Below are 21288 nucleotides of genomic sequence, written 5' to 3' on the forward strand. Positions count from 1 at the left end.
GTTGTCTCTTATACTTTTAAGTTGTATTAGTTCTGATATGTAAGATCATCTTCTGCTGAATGTAGTGGCATAATCCTTAGTATGAGATAAAGCCACTTCTCTGCTCACAGTATCATTTCTCTAGAACCATCGTATCCAAAGGGAGACTCAAGTGGCTTGTCCCGACGGAGTTGGGAGCTCAGAACGTTAATCAACCAGACCAAAGGTAAGTGTTCAGGAGTAACCATAATATCATGTCTGCTAAACTAATACTGTAACAAAAGGTTGAATCTTAATGCTGATTGTGAAGAGGTTTTCACAGCTTTGCACATAAGTAGGGTAAATAAAAGAAGTCCTGATTGCAGATAGAGGATACTGCTAAAATTACAAGGTGTACTTCTTGAAGTAGGAATAATTAAACTTCGTAATCAAAGAATGGTAGGGGCTGGAAGGTTCCTCTGGAGATATGTAGTCCAACTCAGGTTTGCCTACATCAGTTTGCACAGAAGTGCCTCCACTACCTTTCTGGGCAGCCGGTTCCAGTGCTCAGTCACCCTCAAAATAAAGAAGTGTCTCTTTAAGTTCAAGGGAAGCCTCCTATGTTCCAGTTTGTACCCACTGCCCCTTGCACTGTCAGTGGCCACCACTGAGAAGAGCCCAGCCCCATCCTTGATGACTTCCACCCTTTAGATGTTTGTATGCATTGCAGATTCTCTTCTTCTCTTTTTCCAGGCCACAAGTCCCATGTGTCTCTCCTTGTAAGAGAGATGTTCCAGTGCTCTAACCATACTAATGGCCCTCTGTTGTACTTTCTCCAGCAATTCCCTGTCCTTCTTGAAATGGGGAGCCCAGAACTGGACACAATACTCCAGGTGCAACCTCACTCTACTGGAGTAGAGGGGAAGGAGAATCTCCCTTCACCTGCTGACCACACTCTTAATGCACCTCAGAATACCATTGGCCTTTTTGGCCATGAAAGCACATTGCTGGTTCATGGTGAATTTGTCCATCAGCACTCCCAGGTCCCTCCCCACCAAGGTGCTTTACAGCAGGTCAATCCCTAACCTGTACTGATGCATGGGGTTATTCCTTCCTAGGTGCAGGACTCTATACTCGCCCTTGCTGATCTTTTCAGGTTTTGAAAGATACTAGCAGTGCTCTACAAAATGAGTACACTTATTACTACAGGAATTGCAGAAGTGTACTGTTCTTGTTCAGTGCCCAGTTGTGAATTGGAAGTAGTAATCAGTTCCTCACTTCCTATGATCTCTCCCAAGAATGGGATTTCCTTATTTTGGGTATCTTAACAGTGTGTGATACTACAGGTTCCCAAATTCAGAGCTGTTATGATGGGGCCCCTTCCTCCCTGTCCTGCTGCTTATTGTCATGAAACTCAAAGTCACTTGATTACTTTTGAGATTCCTGTATTGTGCAGGTAGAGATGCCTTGCTTGCATGTATTCTGGCAGGGTGGAACCTCAAGAAACGAGAAAAAAACTCCATCACATCAAAACTGGCCTCGCTCTATGGCTCAGAACACAGGAAGAACAGCAACTATTTGTTTCTAGTCTCTAAAAGGCTTTATTTTCTGTTCAGAGTATAGACACCGAAGGAATTGAGTTGGTTTCAACTAAAAAAGAATAATGAGGGAACACTTACATTTCTAGAAGACTGCTGCAATGGAAACTGTTTTTACTGTCTACTGTGAATAAGACAAAGATTTTGGATTACAGCAAGGCAGATTTAGTGTAGATTAAGTGAGATTAATGATAGGTTGGCAGTAGAATACATCATTTAGGAGTCTTCCATCTCTTGGAGGTGGTTAGAAATTGTTTATAGACTGCTGTCTGTCAACAGTGACAGATGTGTAATTTTTGAGCCTTACAAAGAAGGGATAAATTAAAGTCACACTTAGATTTCTTATGGCCTCACTCACTAGGATTCTGTTCATGATAAGACTTGAAAGTTGGAGCCATCTAATACCTCTGAATCTTCAAGGTAGCAAATGCTGCAAGTTGCACAAGTAAACCTTACCTGTCCTTCGTTCCTTGGTGCTCTCAATCACGTATTTCCACTCTCTATCAGTGGTTAGCTACAGGCCAAATGCAGATAAGTGTGTTGCATTTTATACATTTACTTTCGTTATCCTACCCAAGAGATTGTTAGATGAGTACCAGTCTTTTCCTTTTACTTGAGTTTCATGTGTGATTGGTAAGGGATGGTTTCCTATATCATTGCTAAATGTTTTCACTTTTCCTGCATCTTCAATTAGCCTCCCAAACCAGTTGTCTTCTAACTCAGTGAGTTTTGTGAGATACTAAAACGTAACAATATATAAACACAGTGAGTATTTCTCAACCAAGGAAATTGTTTATCACTCTTTTTAGACACTGCTTCCAAGCAAGCACCGATTGAAGCTGTTCAAAAGTCTGTTCAGTTGTTTGAAGAAAGGAGGTACAGAGAAATGAGGAGAAAGAACATCATTGGCCAAGTTTGTGACACACCGAAATCTTATGATAATGTCATGCATGTGGGTTTGAGAAAAGTGACTTTCAAGTGGCAGAGAGGAAACAAAATTGGTACGTTCATTATACTTTCATTTATCAGGCTGAAATACCAAACTTAGTTGTTTTGAAGGAAATCTAAGACCATCTTTTGAAATCTTTGGTCTCAGCTTTACTGGATCAGAATGTTAACACACAAAGATGCAGCTAGAATTTCCTTTTTGTAGAACTTCAGTGAAGTTTTCACTGGTCAAATAACAAGAAACACAGGAGAAGGATTTGATTAAGACGGTTACCTAGGTATGATCTACAATTCCTGCATGTGTTTAACCCATAAAATGTTTGAATTCTGCTTTTGGAAGAACCAGAAACACAAATGGAAATGAACACAAATTTGGGAATTTATGTTATTTCCCAATAGTGTTGTGGTTTCTCCCCTTGGGATCATTGCTTCCTGTCTGGTTTAGGATTTGTGGGGAAAATCCTCATATTAGTAAGTTTTCTTCCAGGTCAGCCTGTAAATGTAATGTTTTTTTCTTTAAATCAGCTTGAATTCAGGACTAGGAATGTAGTATTAGCTGTTGCAGGTTAAAAACTACTTGAAATTTTAAATGAAAATAAAGGTAAATAATCTTGACATGCTCAATTTTCACTTACTGCAGTTAGGTACATGTTACTGAATGCAGTATAACTGATTTTTCTTATTTTGATCTTAATTTCAGGTGAAGGCCAGTATGGGAAGGTCTATACCTGTATCAGTGTTGACACTGGAGAGCTGATGGCAATGAAGGAGGTGAGTACACTGTGTTCAAGATTCACTACTGCTGCCTTTGGCATGTAATTTTTTTTTTTGAACCAAACATGCATGACTTAGCAGGCATTAAGGTTTTCTCAACACTCTTGTTACCTAACTGGGAAGGGATGGGAAGACAATTGTCTCTTCGTGTAGCCACATCTCCTTAAGTTGATTAAACTTCTTCTTTTCAGCTCACAACATTTCAATCTAAATGTATGTAACATGGATAATCCATGTGTTTTTACTGATCTAATAGGGATGTTGTGAACTTAGTGAATGCTTACTTAATATGTGTGAAATCCCATTAAGAGATCTTAAAGATATTTCAAAAAGAATAGAATGGAATAAACCAGGTTGGAAGAGAACTTCAAGATCATCATGTCCAACCTATCAATCAGTCCAACCCACCTAAACAACTAAACCATGGCACCAAGCACCCCATCAAGTCTCCTCCTAAACACCTCCAGTGATGGTGACTCCACCACCTCCCTGGGCAGCCCATTCCAATGGACAATCATTCTCTCTGTGTAGAATTTCTTCCTAACATCCAGCCTAAACCTCCCCTGACGCAGCTTGAGACTGTGTCCTCTTGTTCTGGTGCCGGTTGCCTGGGATTTCTGAGTCATGAAGAAAGTACACAAATTTAATTTCTTTGCAGTATTTATTTTCACATTTTATTCCTCTTTTCTTCATTCCTTAGAGAAAAATATAGGAAGTGTCCCATCAGATGCTTTCCAGCTTTTTCTGTAGTTTAGGCTGAATCACAGAACTGTTGACTAAGCTGGTGGGTACAGAGTATTTAATTTTCAGGATAGTTTTTCACCCAGTCAGTAGCACACTGTTTCTGGAATTCAGATTTGCTTTTTAGATGCAGGTGCTTTTTACAGATGAGTATGTGTGTGCTCTTGAGCAGAAGTTCAGGTAACTTAAATGGACTTTGTTTGACAGAGACTTCACTAGAAGGCTAAATACACAACGTGCTGCTGTTTTCTTTAGTATGTTTAACTTCCAGAATTACTTCACCAAGAAAATTCGCAGCCCCCTCATCGTGGGCTCACGTGCAGGCTGTTTACAACTTCCAAATCAAAGGCTTTTCTGGATTTCCTTAAGAGCACTCTGCAAGATTTTAATTTTTTTTTTATTTGAAAGCTTTTTCATTACCCATGCCCCCTGAGATTACATCAGACTCGATTGTCAGACTTCCTTCAGACTTAACTCCAGTGTTGTAAAAGCTCTACAAATTATAGCTGGCAAGCTCTGCTACAAATACATAGTATCGCATCTTTGAAGTGGTAGGAAGTAGGTAGGAAAGGGGGATTGAATGCACCCTCAGTAAGATTACAGATGACAATAAGCTAGGAGGGAAGAGTCAATCTACTTGAGGGCAGGAAGGTTCTACAGAAGGACCTGGACGGGCCAAATTGATGGACCAAGGTCAGTTATATGAGATTTAACAAGGCCAAGTGCTCGGTCCTGCACTTTGGTCACAACAACCCCATCCTACAGGCTTGGGGAAGAGTGGCTGGAAAGCTGCCCAGCAGAGAAAGATGTCGGGGTGCTGGTTGACAGCCAGCTGAAGATTAGCCAGCAGTGTGCTCAGGTGGTCAAGGACTCCCAACAGCATCCTGGCCTGTATGAGGAATAGAGACTAAGACAAGCAGGACCAGAGAAGGGATTGTCACACTGTACTCACCTCTGCTGAGGCCACACCCTGAGTACTGTGTCCATTTTTTGAGCCCTCCCTACAGGAAAGATATTGAGGTCCCAGAGTGGGGCCAGAGAAAGAAAGGCAACAACCCTGGTGAAGGGGCGGGAGAAGAGGTCTTACAAAGACTGGCTGAAGGAACTGGGATTGTTTAGTCTGGAGGCTCTACAACTAACTGAAAGGAGGTTGCAACAAGCTGTCAGTCTCATCTTCTCTAATAAAAGTGATAGAACAATAGGAAATGGCTTCAATTTGCACCAAGGGAGGTTTAGATGGGTATTAGAAGAAACTTCTGCCCTGAAAGGGTACTGGAAGCACTAGATAGGCTTCCTACCCACCCTCCACAGCAGAAGTGGTTGAATCCCAATTTCTGGAGGCATTTAAAAGGTGCATGGATGTTGGACTAAGGGACATGGTTTAGCACAAAACTTGGTAGAGTGAGGTAATGGTTGGGCTTGATTTGTAAAAGTCTTTTCCAGTGAAAATGATTCTCTGAATGTGTGATTCTGTGCATTTAAGTAACAGCATTTTCCTCTGTAGAAATCATCCACAAATCGTCACATTTATATGTAATTCTCCAAAAGCAGTTTGATGTTCTTTTTTGGCTGAAGTTTGGAGTTGGAGGCACACTGGTTTGGGTCTTTTTGTGTAATGATGCTGTTTAGCTGTTCTTGTGGTTTGAGTTTCAGATGAATTATTCTGGGGTTGGTTTGGTTGTTTTCATTACTTCATAATTTGAAATAGCAGCAAAATAATGAAAAATCTTCTTGCAGATAAGATTTCAACCTAATGATCACAAAACCATCAAAGAAACAGCTGATGAACTGAAGATTTTCGAAGGCATCAAACACCCTAATCTTGTTCGTTATTTTGGTGTGGAACTCCATAGGGTAAGAGAACAGAAATTATGGTTGGTTTGGGTTTTTTTTTTTCCTAGGGCAGAAAGAACATTTTAAGGAGCTTTGGATCATGGAGATTTTACTTGAGAGCATTCTAGTTTAGCTTAGTTGTCTGGACATCTCTGAATTGCAGTGTGTCTTTCGTTTTTTTCCTTACTCTGTCTGAAACAGAGTTTGGATTAATGGTTTGGAACTGATATCCAGTAACAGAGATGGTTCACAATAAGAGAATAGAGTGAGTCAGGCTGAAGATATTCTATGCTGCTACTCTGTTTAACTGCTCTAAAAGCAGCCTGTATCATATGGTAACTTTTGTGTGTCGATGAAGACCAGACAGCCTAAGCCCCTTTGCTGTTAGCAGCAAAGGTGGTAGCAATATCTTGTCAATTCCTGGAAAAGCATTGTGCTGGCATTTAAACATCGCTGCCAGAGAAGTAGCTTATAGAAGCAGCTCTTCTGGAATTCAGATCACATCTCTTCAGAAGGACAAATGAGCTTCCTTACATGAGCAGGTCAACTAATGAAGCCTAGTTTTCTCATGGAGCTGGACTCCAGAGCTGCATGCTGAGATACACAACTTTTTATTACTCTCCACTTCCCATGTGCACTACCCACCTTCCCCTCTGAGCCTTAGGCCCTTGATTTATCTCTGCCCAGTGAGGCTGACAGGACACTTGGTATCTCTGGCTGGAAAGCGGTGTGTGGTTTTGACTGATTTGCTCAGTATGTGTGGGTTGACTTCCTGACTTGTTGCTGGTTTAGAAGGAGACAAAGGCTGCTTTATGTCTGCATTTCTTTACATGGAGACACAACTTGGGTGTCTGTGCCTCTGGGTCTTTGGTTTCTCAACCTGTTCTAAGACCTTTGTGTCTTGGCCACCTTCTTGCTGAAATTGGCTGGACTTGGAGACAGAGAAAGGGAACAAGAACCTAACTCTCCCTTGCAGTAAGAGTTGGCATGCTTTTTCAAGCCACAAACAGCAGCAAAAGACTTGCCTTCACCAAGAGTCAATGCAGGATACTGCAGGAACTGGGAAAGCGAGGAAGGAAAACATTACCAAAAGCCCAAAAGACCATTTGAAATTTTTTCTGAACGTGCAAAGGAACTTTTTGTGTTTCTGTTGCCAAAGTAACCTATTGTATACCTCTAAATGGTGTCAGTTACATACAAATGATGCAGACAGATATGTGGCAGAGATTTCCCCTAACTGTGCAATAGAGTATATTAGGTTGAAGCATGCCCAAGAAAACAGAATTCTGAAGAGACAATTTTTAGCTATTCCATGGTAAGAGGTCCTGCCATTGAAGCATCGCATGGTACTTGCATTACTGTTGTCACCAAAAATGAAGGATGGAAGGAAAACTTGATCCTAATTCAATGTTTAACAAAACAATATTTGAAAAGAAACCCAATGAAATCCGGTTTGGTTCCCACAACAGGAAGAAATGTACATCTTCATGGAGTACTGTGATGAGGGCACTCTGGAGGAGGTATCAAAACTGGGCCTTCAGGAGCATGTCATTAGGCTCTACTCAAAGCAAATCACGGTTGCTATAAATGTACTACATGAACATGGTATTGTTCATCGAGACATTAAAGGTAATGTTAACCATAGAAGGTAATGTTGTTGTTTCAGTGTTGTAGATGAGGGGGGGAGGGAGCGGGGGACACATTTGCAGATTTAGCACACGCTCTCTGTACAGCCATTAAGTATATAAAGCCTTCCACTCATTTTTCAGTTTTCAATTTACACGTTGTTTGGCTAGTTAGATGCTCCTTTTTCAATGGAGAACATAAAAAATGTTCACAGTTGGCATTGCAAACTCATACATTTTGTTCATGGTTCATGTAGTTTCTCTAGAGGTTGTTAAAATTGTTGGGGATTCAATCAAACTCAAATTTTGGTCCTTCTAGTTCTAGTACTAATGTAGTGAGTTATGTAATGCTGGTTTTCTTCTCATCTGTGCAAGAAACAGTGTTTTACGGGAGCTGACAAGCAGTGTACAGTTGTTCATCAGACCTTTTCCTTGCAATTTCCATTTTCCAGAAGAGCTCTAGGATTTCAGGCAAATGGTTGATTAAACATAGTAATGAAAGCCATCTGAGGAGAAGTTAAAGGGATATGGTAAAATTACTTGCCTAGTGTTTGGGGGTTTTGCCATACATTTATCTACTCATGCCTGGCTCTCAGCTTTCGCTTGCAAACTGAGCAGACTGGAACTACAGTAACTGAAGGCGGGTTGGGTTTGGCATTTGCTCAGTGTCAGTCTGCATTTCACATTCATTTTTCTTTTTCTGCGCCTTCCAGAGCATCCTTCATGTCTAGTTATCTTGGTTTTGTTTGTCTGGCATATTCTGCTCACCTGTGGCAGAAACTTAACAGAAGGTAGGGGAAGCATTGCAGACAGTATGCCCTGTGAATGCTCATTTTATGACAAGGCAGTGCAACCCAACGATGCTGGGTTTCTATGTCCCTCTTGCTCACAGGGTTTTGAATCACCGCAGCAGTGTAGCAGGTTCCCAGTTGCTCTTGGTCCTCTGGCCTCGTGCTTCTCATTTGGGAAAAGAACTATCTACGATCCAGAGGCCTCCCACCCAGGTAGGCCACTCCTGAGTCAGTTTTGGCTTTTTTTCCTAGAAAACACTTTCCCTGACTCCCATTCCCCAGAAATCTTGCCCTTTCTGGTTCTCCTTCCTGACCAAAGGTTGCTCTACAGTTGTGGATTTCCCTCCATGCTTTTCACAGTGTCCTCCTTTGCCTTTTACTTGACCCTTCCATATCCAGGTTCTGCTTACATGAATTACACTCTCCTGGAAGCTTGTTGCGATCAAAATCCAAAGCTGGCCGACAGGGATTTCTTTTGTACTGCTCTGTCATTGCTGATTTCTGGATATGTTCCAAATAGTTCTTCCTCTCATCAGGAAGATGCAGTGAAGTGAGAACTGTTTAGCAGAACTGTAATGCTATGTTTTCTGAGGGCATTTCTGTTGCAACAGATTCCTTGTACCAAATGTTGGGGTGTTCCTTGAGAATAACAGCAGCTATAAAGGGAGAGTCACTGCAGACACATCTGTGTGTAGACCTTCCCAAAACGTAATGGCAGAGTATGGAGGGAGACCACCGAGAGTAATTTTTATGAAGATTAACTGATGTGACATTGGAAGCCTTCTGCTTTCTGTCTCCTTTTAAGCTGAGATTGCATCCTCAGATTTTCAGGCTAACGACAGTAAAGAAAACTCTGGTTTTACTTCTAGCTCTTCCATAGTCAGGTGCTCCTATTTTTCTGCTAGAGAATGATCAGGTGTCGTTCGTACTGCTAGAACTACTTTGCTATGGAAATCTCACTCTCGGATCACATTCTCCTGGCCAGTTTGCTGGACGTTACTGTGGATCTGTTTCTCTCAGCAGCTGATGAGCAGTTCTTAGAGAAATTGTTTATACATGTCCTGCTGCTAGCGTCTGCAAGTACCTTGTGCTTAAAAATCCTTTTGGTTAGTAGTGTCCACCAGTCTGCTGTCCTCTAGATGAAGTAAGACACAGCTGCCTTGAATCCTTTTTCAACCCGTGGCTGCAAGAGCAAACTGAGCGTAGTTGTGGCTGGTTGTTACACTTGCTGCACTGGTTTTGGTTAGTCTGCATCCATGTGTAAAGTAGTTGGTTTAGTATGTATCAGGTGGTTAAGGCCTTTGGGATAGCTCTTTTTTTTGTTTGTTTTTAAATCTCTGTCCTGGGTATTGACTTGTAACCTTGTGGCTAAGCCCAGATTCCTCAGTTATAATTACTTCACTTTTTACAAGGAAGCTGCTCTGGTCAATGATTGAGAATAATGGAATACTGAATGCTGAAGTCTCTGGACATCTTTGGCTGAGCCTTCAGTTTAAAATGGTGTCAACCACCTCAGGACTTTGGCTGAGTTACTAAGTATCTCCAGGGGTGGAGATTCCCTTTCTCTGGGCCCCTGTCCCAGTGACTGACCTATCCACATTGTGAAGAACTTTTTGCTGATACCTCCCTGGAATTTGCAGAGGTTGCTATTTGTGTCCGTTGCTCCTTGCTCCATGTCCTTTCACAGTGGGCCTTTGAGGAAAAAGCCTGTTTCCATCTTCTTGATACCCTTCCATTAAATAGCTGAAAACATCAATAAATTCATATACATACGCCTCCATCCTTCAAGCTAATTAATCTCTCAGCCTCTCCTTGTACACTGTGCACCTGCCCTCTCATCATCTTGATGCCTTTCTGCTGAGTTTGCTCCAGTATGTCAATATCTGTCCTGCACCAGGAAGCCCCAAAATGAGGCATAGCTCTCCAAGTTGGTGTCTGAATTGACAAGAATTGATCACTGAGGGCATATTTGGTGCTTTCTCTGTGGGAGAGAAGGACATGTTTCTGCAAAATACTTGGCTTGTTTTCAGAATGAATGCAGAAAATGAAGGGATTGTATCTGAAGCTTCAGTAAATCAGAAACATGAATGAGATGCAGCCAGGAAGTCCTTATCAAAATGTTGCCTCTTTGTTGTTAGCTTTCTCCAAATTTCTACTATTTCTGCCTCTATGTCTTCATGGTGAGCACATAGGAAGTAGCCATTTAACATGAGACAGAAGACTGTTCAACAGGAGACTATGGATGTGTCACACTTTCTAAAGCAAAAGAGGGCACTAAAGCTGATTGTTCTTATCAAAGGGTAGCATTTAGCCTACTTGTTTGGCTGTTTCACTACTTAAGTGCTGGCTGAGGAATGTCTATGAGCTTCTGTGTGGAATTATGCCACCATCTTTTATGGGGCTTCTGCTACTGCACCTTGAACTCACAGCATTTACACCAACACCTTCAGAATATTATGCCACTGCAGTATTCACTGTGCTTAATCAGGGCATGAAACTTCAGTTCAAATGCATTGGCTCATAGCTATTCCTACGACCTGGCTTTTGACATTTGTTCTTTGTTTGCAGTCTGCCCAGAAGTTCTTGGGGTATAAATGGCAGTAGAACTACCTCTTGCCTCTGCTAAGTATATCCAGTGAAGATGCTTTTGAGAGTGTATGTAGAGGAGGAGAGAAGGAACAGACAGATGTGTTGTGCCTTTTTGCTGTTTTAAGCCATGGTCTCTAGTTTTATTTTGCTTGTTAATCATGTGGATATGGTAGGAATTTTTTTGCATTTTCAGTAGCAAAGGGAAAAAGCATTGCACTATCTTCAAAGTACTGCCCTTGAGTCTCAGTTTTCTGAAGGACCTGCTGGACTCAGTGAAGGCTTCATCTAAGAAGACCCTTTTTAAAGACTAGAGTTCCTAAAGCTTGGTCCTGGTATCTCAAGCAGAGGCTCCACAGCAGACAGTGCATCAGTGGAAGCCTTATTCAGCTGACAGACAATGTTAGCAGCACAAGTCTTAAGTTTTGGCTCTTTGTGGTGAAACTTTGGTTTGTTGCTGTTTAATTTGACCGTTCCAGGTGGTTTCAGGATAAGGCTTTCAGGATAAAGGCTTTCAGGATAAAGGCTTACAGGAGCTTTCACAGTAACATTTATGCATTGCCCATGTTTAGTGTCCCATTGATCTGCTGCCTTGTACTGCTTCAGTGTGTTTCTGTATTCCCATTCATTCAAGGAGCTGAGTCTGCTCAGCTCCATTACATGTGTGTATGATTGCAGAGTGAGTCTGGACACCCATGTCCCTCTGAAGGGAAACTGCAGAACCCAGCCAGAGAGTTCTGATCTTGAGTGTTATGTGCAGACACCTGAATGACGGACTTACAGACACAGTATGCAGAAGAGTTATATTCACTGGAAGTTCATCCTTCTTTCAGAACTTGTAAAGGGCTTGCAGCAGTTAAGGGTTAAAATTTATTTCTGTTAATAATTTATCTCCTCTTTTTTTATAGTGCAGTTATGTGCAACATCTCTTGGACTAAATAAATCTTGCTTTAGTTATCAAGTATTCTCATATTAGTGAGAGAAACCCTTTGAGAAATGGACAGGGTTTTGGCATCATTGTCCTGCACTGCCTTTTTCTGATTTGAGCTTTTTGAGGAGTCTTTCTAATTTCCTTGAATATCTTGGGGATGTCCAGCCAAGCTATCTAGAAAGTCTTTAAGAGAACACAACACAAGGAGGAGCAGCCAGGAATTCCTGCACTGACCAATGTTCCAGGTGGAACAGAATTGGAAAACTTTTGAAGATTGTGTTCGGATGAGTCTTTTTGAAAGAATCTTCTGTGTGTCATGGAGAGAGGCTATGTGTAACACAGCCTCCAGCATTTGCCTACTCCTCGAGGAGGCAGGCAATTTTATTCTTTGCAAACCAGTCATCTTTCCTCAAGAGACCACTGCTGAAGCTGTGTTTCTGGCAGGTGACTCTTGCAACCTACTTGTGGTTTTGTTGTGATACTTGCAGAACCCAGGATTTGGGCTGACGTGTAGTGAGTTCCTTCCTGTTCTGCCTACTTTCTGCTGGCTGTGAACCTGTATTTTGGCAGGATGTTGAATGAAAGAAAACCACTGGCTATCAGAACCACTTGGCTTATTTTGCAGTGTACTACATAGATCAAGTCACTTGAACCCAACTGTGTATTTGCTTTAGAGATTTTCAGCTATGCTAGGGAAATTCTTTCTAGTCTACACTGGCCACATAGCCAGCTATTGTACCTGTATCCCTCATCCAGAAATTCTTATGGAAGCAGAGCACAATAGGAATGGGCATTAGGTAGCACATGTAATAAAACACTATAAACACCATTTTACAAGTTGGCCCTGGTAACAGAGCTGTATGGTAGCATCTGTCTCGACTCAGCAGACCTGAAAAGATGGCTAGTGCCAGGTACACAGCAATGGCCTCTGCCAGCAACTCCCTAGGAACTGGGTTTTTTTATTGCAGTGCAGCACTTACAAGGATAAACTCTGGGATTCTTCCATTCCTGGAGAAACATTTCTCAAGATGTATGAAAAGCTGATGAGTTTGTCTGCTGTACTGCCTGTGTTTTGAACACTCCTTGTTGTCAGCTTTCAGTTTAGTGTTAACACCCACCAAAAATCCCATTGGTTAATGGTAATGTACCCTTTGGGGAATGTCTCTAATACTGTCACGTTCTAGGTAAAGATCTAAGTGCAAATGCAGCTGTTACCTACTGTGTAACTTCTAAGAGTATAGAGAGAAGCCCTCATTCCTCAATTCTGCACTTGTTTAACAAGTGTTACTGGTTTTTGTTGTGTTTCCTAGGAGCCAATATCTTTCTTACCTCATCTGGACTGATTAAACTAGGAGACTTTGGCTGCTCAGTGAAACTGAAGAACAACACTCAGACAATGCCTGGAGAAGTTAACAGTACTCTGGGGACTGCAGGTAAGGCAGCATGTGCTAGGCAGATACTTGTCTAGTTACAGTAAAATGAGGTACTTCTGCTGAAAATTTGGGCTGGAGTAAAATGATGTGTTTCAGGGAATCTTGGTATTACCTTAGCTAGTTAAATGTGCTTTACATTCAGAAGACAAAACAATCAGAGAGCGATGTAGCTGGAGAAAGAAAATTGTATTTGTCTGGTAACCATAAAGGCACTGGAGCTTGCATTTCCTGCAGCGATCCTGAAACTGCTTAATCTACTTTTTAAAACAAAAGTAACCGAAAGCATGTGTCTGTCATTTTCTGTCACTTCAAACTGAAAGAGAGTTATGCTGCAAGCATATCAAAGAATAAGAAGTCAGCAAATGGCAAAACTTAGCAAGAAAAGCTAGGTGGGAATGCATTACAGATGTATGAAACAAGTTTGGTTTGCTCAGTTAATCACTTGGTGTATACTGCTCCTTCCGCTGTATGAACTGATGGCATCCTATGTGTTGTTTCAAAGCATACATGGCTCCAGAAGTAATTACTAGAGCTAAAGGAGAAGGACACGGACGTGCAGCAGACATCTGGAGCCTGGGATGCGTTGTTATCGAGATGGTCACTGGCAAGGTGGGAATGCTTCACCTACTGAATAAGTGCAAAGTGTTTGTTTTTAGCAGTTTCTCTGCAAATTCTGGCCCTGCTCCCAGGAGTTTGTCACACTTAAGTCTGCAAGTAGTGGGGCAGTTTTTTGTTTCTTGGACTACGGAAATGTCCTGTATTGGATAGCAAGTAACTCACTTAGCAATGTTGTTATACTGTTGCAGAGGCCTTGGCATGAATATGAGCACAACTTCCAGATCATGTATAGAGTGGGGATGGGTCATAAACCTCCAATACCTGACAAAGTGAGCCCAGAAGGAAAAGACTTCCTTTGCCACTGCTTGGAAAGTGATCCAAAGATGAGGTGGACGGCCAGCCAGCTCCTTGATCATCCTTTTGTCAAGGTTTGTCTCACAGCTTTGATCACAAAGACTGTAGATGGGAACTGGAGACAGGTTTTAGTTGGCTTCATCATTTGCAGCTATGCCACAGGGCTTTGTGTCAGGGTGGGATGCTGGTATCAAGTTGATGCTGTTCAGGAAACAAAACTTGGGGAACTTTACAGAAGCACATGTGATGTTGCTAGTAAACATTGGACTAAGAACCTGCTGTGCACCATGCAATAACCTTCCACTGCTCTTTTGAGCTGCATTATCTTTATGTTAAAAAGACTTGTCAGGCTTCAGCTCAGTGGTAGTAAAAAGGCCTGGTCTTAAAACTTTAGTGAGTACATGTGCACAGACTTCTATAGTATGGAGATAAGGGTTCCCTCCATAAAAAAAAGTGCATGCGTGAGGACTCTACCGTCTTTCAGTGCAAGGATCTACTTTTCATTTCCTGCTTCGGGTTAAGTTCATATTGAGTATCTTCCTGGCAATTGGCATAACAAGCTGCATTTCTTGTGGGAACGACAGTTTGGTTGTCTTAAGAATAGGCAAATAATCACAGCTAAAAACCTAGGTAGATGAGTAACTTCCTTTTTGAAGAAGCACAGTTCCAAGTTGCAGCATGAAGTTGTTTGCTTTGGTGTTCTGGTTCAATAATGGTGTTTGGGATCATCATAGCCATGCCTGTCACCAATGCAACTGTAGCCAGATCCCTTCCATCACAGGGGCAGAATCTTCTTTAGGCATTTATGAGGTGCAAGGTGACGGTGGAAACATCGGTATTCAAATGTGAACACTTGTAATTGGTCAGCAGTATAACAAGGGAGAAAGAAGAAAGCTTGAAAGGTGTTCCATGAAGGTGCTGAAGAAATGGATCTTACTGCAGTAACAACTGTGTTAACTGCCTTGTGTCCCCTTCACAGGTTTGCACAGATGAAGAATGAAGTTATTCAATCTCTGGCCTTTTCTATTCTGGCAAGGTATCTTCTAATCACTACTGTATGTAATATTTACATAAAGACTGTGTTGAGAAACAGTATGAAAACTGATCTTACGAAGACTGCACGAGTGACAAGCGTCACTTTCTCTGCTGCTCCTGTATGTTGTACTTGGCACATGTTGCTCATGTGACAGTGTCCACAAGTTGGAAGAAGCTGCATGTTTCAGTGGAAGTGCCATTACTACTGTATATGGACCATACCTTTTTGTTCTTTCTCCCGTTTCTCATTTGACTGAGAACTGTAATGTTAATATGTAGTATTTTTGAACTCTTTAGGTTCAGAAAAATGCTGTAGTGTTATCAGGCGTTATGGACCTTGTTTTTTATCTGTTTGTTGAATGCACTGACTGTGAACTTTTACTGGGGTTTTTGTTTATTTGGTTTTGGCAAGCTTCAGATTTGTTATGCACAAGGCTGATTAATGAGATTTAAAAAAAAAAATTTCTCAATAAATGGTTTATTTTAGGAGTTGGTGGTGAAGGTTTTTTTCTTACAAAAATAAATATATAGGGTTGTGTCACACTTTGCACTTTATTTGTTCAGTGCTCGTTTGAGACTGTTAAGCTAACCTAACTGGAACGAGCTTCTCTTACGTTGCAATAGTCAATGCTTTCAGGATGTGCAGCATGAGACGCTTCCTACACAAGCAATAATAAAACTGAGGTCCCCCCTTCATCCTCTCCTGAGGAAGTGAGTGGATGTGCAGTTCCTGACACTGCCTGCTGTATTACAGAAAGGATAAAATAAGGGTCTGAAAGAACTTGCTTCTTGAACATGAGCACTGTGAACAGACCACAGTACTGTGGTCTGCATGGCATTTCTGTGGTCAAGAGGGGAATCAGTTAAGATGATTCTAATCTTCTGTTTAGCAAAACCAAGAACTTACTAACTTGGCTTTCTAAAACTGATCTTGGATTTCCTCACCATCCCCCAATTATCATGAGTCTCAGAAAGTGGAGAGAGGTTAGAAGTGGTTAGCAATCAGGCGAATCATTCTACAATACTTGATCTACTTAGATTATTTGTATTGACTTCTTAGTGCAAAAGCTTGTAAGCATCAGTGCAAGTTTACATATTCCTGTTCCAGATTTTGGCCTTAAAATGGGTAACATATAAAGCAGATAACTTTTTTTTTTTTCACATTTGGCCTTATTCTAAAGTCTTGTTGCTCCTCTTAATCCACAAATCCTGGGTTTGATGCAGGTGTGAGTAGCTTTTAGCAGCTGTTGCAAAAGTTTCATGAAATCTGACATTTAAATCTACAAAAGCATGAGGCTAACTCAGTAGGTCACCAGTGCAGTGTATCTATCTAAGCTCTCAAAAAAAACACAATGCTGAATTTCGACAAAGACTTTCTCTTCTCTTCAGTTCTCTATTTTCAGTTATGATAGAAGGGGAAGTACCCTGCCACCCTCATCAATGGTACAAGTCCCCCCCATCACCGCCTGCCGTGCACTTCACTTTCTGGTGTAACAGAAATATCCGTGTGGTTTGTGTCCTTATGTGCCTTGTTTCAGGTGTCTTGTAGGCAAAGAAGAATGGTGACAGCTTGTAGGAGTCAGGAAAAAGGTGAGAAGTAAACAGTTACTTGTTCATTGTTACCAACCCAAACAAAACTCCTTCACTGCACATCAGCTTTTTACACTTTTATTTTTGTATAAACAAATGTTAAGACTACTTTTGTTAAGGCAGTTGTGAAACATACAGTTACTTGTGGGGACAAGTGGTGAACACTGCTTCCTTAATGACATATGTCATTCTTTTAATACAGTGAAATAGACTAACTTTGGCAAGTACCATTAACCTTTCTGTTTGCCAGTGAATGCTGGAAGGGCCTAGTGGTGTAGTCCTTGTATGCTGCGACTTACAGAAGTGCTTATGAGGATGAATCCAGGAGTGGCCTGTTCTACAGGTTGGTCCCAGGGAAGTGGGTATGAAATAGTCTAAATACTCTTTCAGAAGCATTTACATGTTTGGTATTTTCCTCTGGGAGAAGTGGCACTGCATGCAGTTGGAGAGGAAAGGACTAAGTGTCACAAGGAATGTTAAATGTCTCCCTACCAGCATGTTGAATCTGTGGCTCTTGAAAAGCTAGTCTTTCACTATGTGAGTGTGCATTTGTTGTTCAGAACTACTCACCCTGGCATATATAGTTTGTTCTTCCAGCCTGAGAAAAGCCCATAGTATCTGCCAGGTAAGGTTTACAGTGAAATGCTAGCTTGGAGGGATCTCTGCTCTCTGTCTCGCTCCCACTCATTTTCATTTCTTGTCTTCAGGCCTGGCTCATTAACATGCCTGATACATTACTACAGGATAGCTGGACCTTCAGGCTCTATTACAAGTTTTTCACTGTTGAGATTTTTAGTAAATAGGAGGGCAGGGCCTGGGCATTATTTAAAGGATAGCTTTATAAGCATGCTAGTGTTTTCTGACCTCATCTGATTTCAGATGATCGGATCAACAGATTTCATCTGTTGAAAAACTACACTAAAGCCCATGTTTATGTTCATGACATCATACAACCTATTCCAGAAAACTTCACAGCATAGGGAATGCCTGTACACAAGACAGGTGGGGAAATAGGCCCCCCAAACTAGTCCCTCACAATGCCTTCACATTGTATGCTTTACTGCCTCTGCTCCCAAAAAACTTTGTTCACTGACCTGTGCTGAAAGCACTTCTCTGCCTGCTCATTAGATGCTGCACATTAAAAAGGACTGGTTTCGACGTATCTGCTATCCTGAACAGCAAATGCATGCTCAGAGAATATGGACATATTGTGTTGTACTAGCCCCTGTTTCTTCTGGCCTCAGTTTTATTATAGGAAACATGTTTGTTTTGGGGTTTCTTCATACCAGCTGCTAGAACAGAGTGCTCACTTTCTTCTCTAGACACACACTGCTGGTTCATTCCTGTCAGGGTTCAGTCCTGTGTGCAGTGGAAACCTACCATCATTGAAAGTGTCAGTCATCATCCCTGCAGTTCAGGGCTGGTATCTTTATATTTTGAAAGCTTGGGGGTTTTTGAACTCCTAATTGCTGGCAGGTGGAAGTCCCTTCTTTTGCTTTTTAGTAACTTGCAAACCCTTAACTATTGAAGTTCAAAATTAAGAGGCTGCTGCGCTGGAATCAGCCCAGGGATTTCAGAGCAACACCTTTTTGCAGAGAACTTGATTATAGTTTTACTTAAGCCAGAAGGCTGTCAAAGCAAGTCCAGACAGCATACCACTGTCCTAGGCCTCTCCTTCCCAAAATAAAAGCAAAGGATAATTTTAGCTATTACCTCAAGCTGACTGTTAAAGAGGTACCGTGTAAACAAATTTTATCAGGAAAGAGAGACAAGCAGATTACCTGGGATCAGAGCAGTATGGGTGTGGAGCATAACTTAATGCATGCTTTGCATTACTTAGTTACAGCATACCCAGTTATTTTGTTTCCACCATTGTTAGGAGGGCCTAGAATTTTAATCAGTGTTTGAAGCTCAAAAGAAATTGTATTACCTGTTTTTCCAACCTATAAGTGGCATTTACTCTCAAAAGAATTACAGTTTTCAGCTATCCTTCTGATGTATTGCCTGGGGAAAGATGTGGGAGTGGGTAATGTAGCCCTGCTCAGGCTACAAGGCCAAATTCCACTCCAGGTTACGCTACTGCAATGCTCCACTCTAACAAAGTGGGCTCTTAGCTGGGGTCTGGCTGAAGTTTTAAAAGGGCCTGTGTGGCGCACACTGTGGGAACATGTTCTAAACGTAGAAAAACTCCACTGCAGTTCTGCCAGTTCACTAGAGCTGCTTCAGTCTGCTACTGGTTAACCAAGCAGAGCATCTTTTTAAGCACTGACACATTATGATTGTTAAATTGTTCATATGTAATCTACACAATTATCAACTCTAATAATCTTGTAACAATCCTCTGAAATTTATCCATTCCTTTGAGCAAGTTAAGAAAGATAAAGCCTGCACCTCTAGTTTGTTTCCAGGTCTCATCATACAAGCACACTGGAATTTTTTTTTTGCTTCTTCAAAACTTAAGACACTTTATAGGAAAATAAACCAACCAACCAAAGCCAAACCTGTGGCCAAGCGTATACGAAGGAGAGCATCTTTCAAGCACGTCATCCAGCCTGCATCCCCAGAGAAAAAATAACAGGGCACATGGCTCATCCTACCCTTCTTCAATCTCACCTGAAGGACCATGATATGCACTTAAGTTTTGAGAAGTTGCATTTGTTCCCTTTGGATTGAAGCAGTCTCTGAAGATACTACTTTTGTTTCTGCTTGTTGTCATTGTTGCCGTAAGTAGAGCCCTTATTAATTTCTGTAACACCTATCATCCATCTGACACCAACAGAAGCTGCAAAATAAAGAAAAATTCAGTGAAAAGCTGCTTACAAAGACTGAAGGTTTGTACAGGTGTCACATTTTGAAAGAGACTAACAGTAGCACGGCATAGAACGTAAGTACCCATACTTAAGCTTTGAGGAAAGGTACATCCCTGTGCTCCTCTATCAACTGATTTTTCTTATAGCATTTCATTAAGGAAGGCCCCAGGCCACTCGCTTAGGCTAGACAGCCTCTCCCACCAGCAGGGAAGAGGCTACATGAACCAACATGAGGAGAGCATAGGCATGACATACTCAGCCCAGTTAGACCTAAGACAAGGCTAGCTGTAAAATGAGTGTGCTTTGGGGCTACTGGTTCCCATAGGTGTGTGACAAACTAGTTGGTTGTTTTTTTAACTTGTAGTACTTGAAGTGACTAAGTTACACACAACTTAGCCTAAGACCTTCTTTCCCCTCACAGTTTTGGTTTTTTATGCAAAGGGGCTTAGCTGCCCCAAATCTGGTAATCCCCAAACAAACACTGTCCCTCTGTTCAGAACACTTTTTTCAAAGAAAAAGAAAAACACAAGCAGCAAAACACAAGCAAGCAAATCTTCCCCTAGACCACCAAATCCCAGTTTGTTCCTGACTGATGGTGAAAAGGCCTAGTCCTGTGAGGTTCTCAGAATGTCTCATTCCCATTGGTCTTCTCTAAAAAAGAAAAAAAAAAAAAATCTCTGACATTTACATGACCAGGAGCTAGGGAAGAGAAGAGGAAGATCCAGCCTGCAGCCTGGGATCTTAATTTAATAGCATGAAGTAGTTGATGAATTTTACCAGAAGTGATAGAATCAACATCTGGTGATAGAAACACAGCATAAATAAGAGCAGCTGTTACAGCAACCACACAACATGTTGGGAATTTCATCCAGTTTGAGGAATAACACTGCCTGGACATAAAAATATACCTGGGTCAGATTCCCCCTACCCACCACCCTTCTCCTTTGCTCCCTGGCAGGAGCTGCCATTGGCCTTCTGTCCTCATTTCACCCTGCAGCCTTCAGCATCCTGGAGAAGGCAGGGAGCAAGTAGAAGGGACTGCTCATGTTTGCCAAGCCTGTGGAAGCAAAGTGGGGATAAGTGCCAGGCTGCTTCAGTGGTTTCTCCCTGAACTGGTGGCCTCCTCCACAACTCTCCTGAACATACTCTAGTGATACCATCATATGTAAGGCTCTTTAATTCTGTTGTTTTAAATAGTGTTTAACTGCTGTTGACAGCTCTATAACAAAACAGTTCTAGAGCTTGAAGGTCATCCTTTTCAACACATTACCAGAACATGAAAGGCAGCACTGAATTCTTTGGAGCCAAATAAGACTGGAGAAACAGGAGGGAAAAAAGCTACTCCCAAATACTGACATCTGAGAACTGCTTTTAAACCAAAATATCAGCCTCAAGTTCCAAATAGTACTTGTGAGCTAAGTAAACAAATCTCTTGCTGTGTGTCCTACGAAACTAATGCCAGTTTTCTAAAGAGACTTTTGTCTCTCGAACTGCTTGAGCTTTTATCCTCTGAAGCAGGGACTGCCTTGTGTTGGTTCAAGTAGTATCACCACAAAGGACCCCTAGTCCCAGACTGGTAGTTAGATAGTAGCACAATGTGATGCTTATTATGAGTACAAATAGCCAAACTGCTGCACAGCAAAGCAAGAGAGGATGGCTCAGCATTCTCAGTATAACGAGGAGACATCATTAATTTCGGGCTGAAAGTGTTTGAGCTGAACCA

General features: G+C 41.6%; 2 protein-coding genes across 8 annotated transcripts in view; one reads left to right on the forward strand and one right to left on the reverse strand.

Moving 5' to 3' along the window:
- The window catches only part of MAP3K4 (mitogen-activated protein kinase kinase kinase 4), a 72615-nt gene extending 56938 nt beyond the window's left edge, over positions 1-15677 (forward strand). For 5 of the 6 annotated variants that reach the window (XM_054162757.1, XM_054162761.1, XM_054162758.1 and 2 more), the window contains 9 exons: positions 125-205; positions 2366-2557; positions 3205-3275; positions 5757-5873; positions 7322-7481; positions 13096-13218; positions 13721-13827; positions 14025-14204; positions 15110-15677. In XM_054162757.1, coding sequence (XP_054018732.1) covers positions 125-205; positions 2366-2557; positions 3205-3275; positions 5757-5873; positions 7322-7481; positions 13096-13218; positions 13721-13827; positions 14025-14204; positions 15110-15130 — 1052 coding nt within the window. In that variant the 3' untranslated portion in view covers positions 15131-15677. Of the gene's footprint in view, positions 1-124; positions 206-2365; positions 2558-3204; positions 3276-5756; positions 5874-7321; positions 7482-8369; positions 8483-13095; positions 13219-13720; positions 13828-14024; positions 14205-15109 lie in introns of those variants that run through there. The other variant, XM_054162763.1, reaches the window with a different exon arrangement.
- A 2164-nt stretch (positions 15678-17841) lies between these two features.
- The window catches only part of AGPAT4 (1-acylglycerol-3-phosphate O-acyltransferase 4), a 64357-nt gene continuing 60910 nt past the window's right edge, over positions 17842-21288 (reverse strand). For both annotated transcript variants that reach the window (XM_054162764.1, XM_054162765.1), the window contains one exon: positions 17842-19537. In XM_054162764.1, coding sequence (XP_054018739.1) covers positions 19446-19537 — 92 coding nt within the window. In that variant the 3' untranslated portion in view covers positions 17842-19445. The remainder of the gene's footprint in view (positions 19538-21288) is intronic.

The sequence above is a fragment of the Dryobates pubescens genome, chromosome 6, assembly GCF_014839835.1.
Source record: "Dryobates pubescens isolate bDryPub1 chromosome 6, bDryPub1.pri, whole genome shotgun sequence".
NCBI classification, from domain to species: domain Eukaryota; kingdom Metazoa; phylum Chordata; class Aves; order Piciformes; family Picidae; genus Dryobates; species Dryobates pubescens.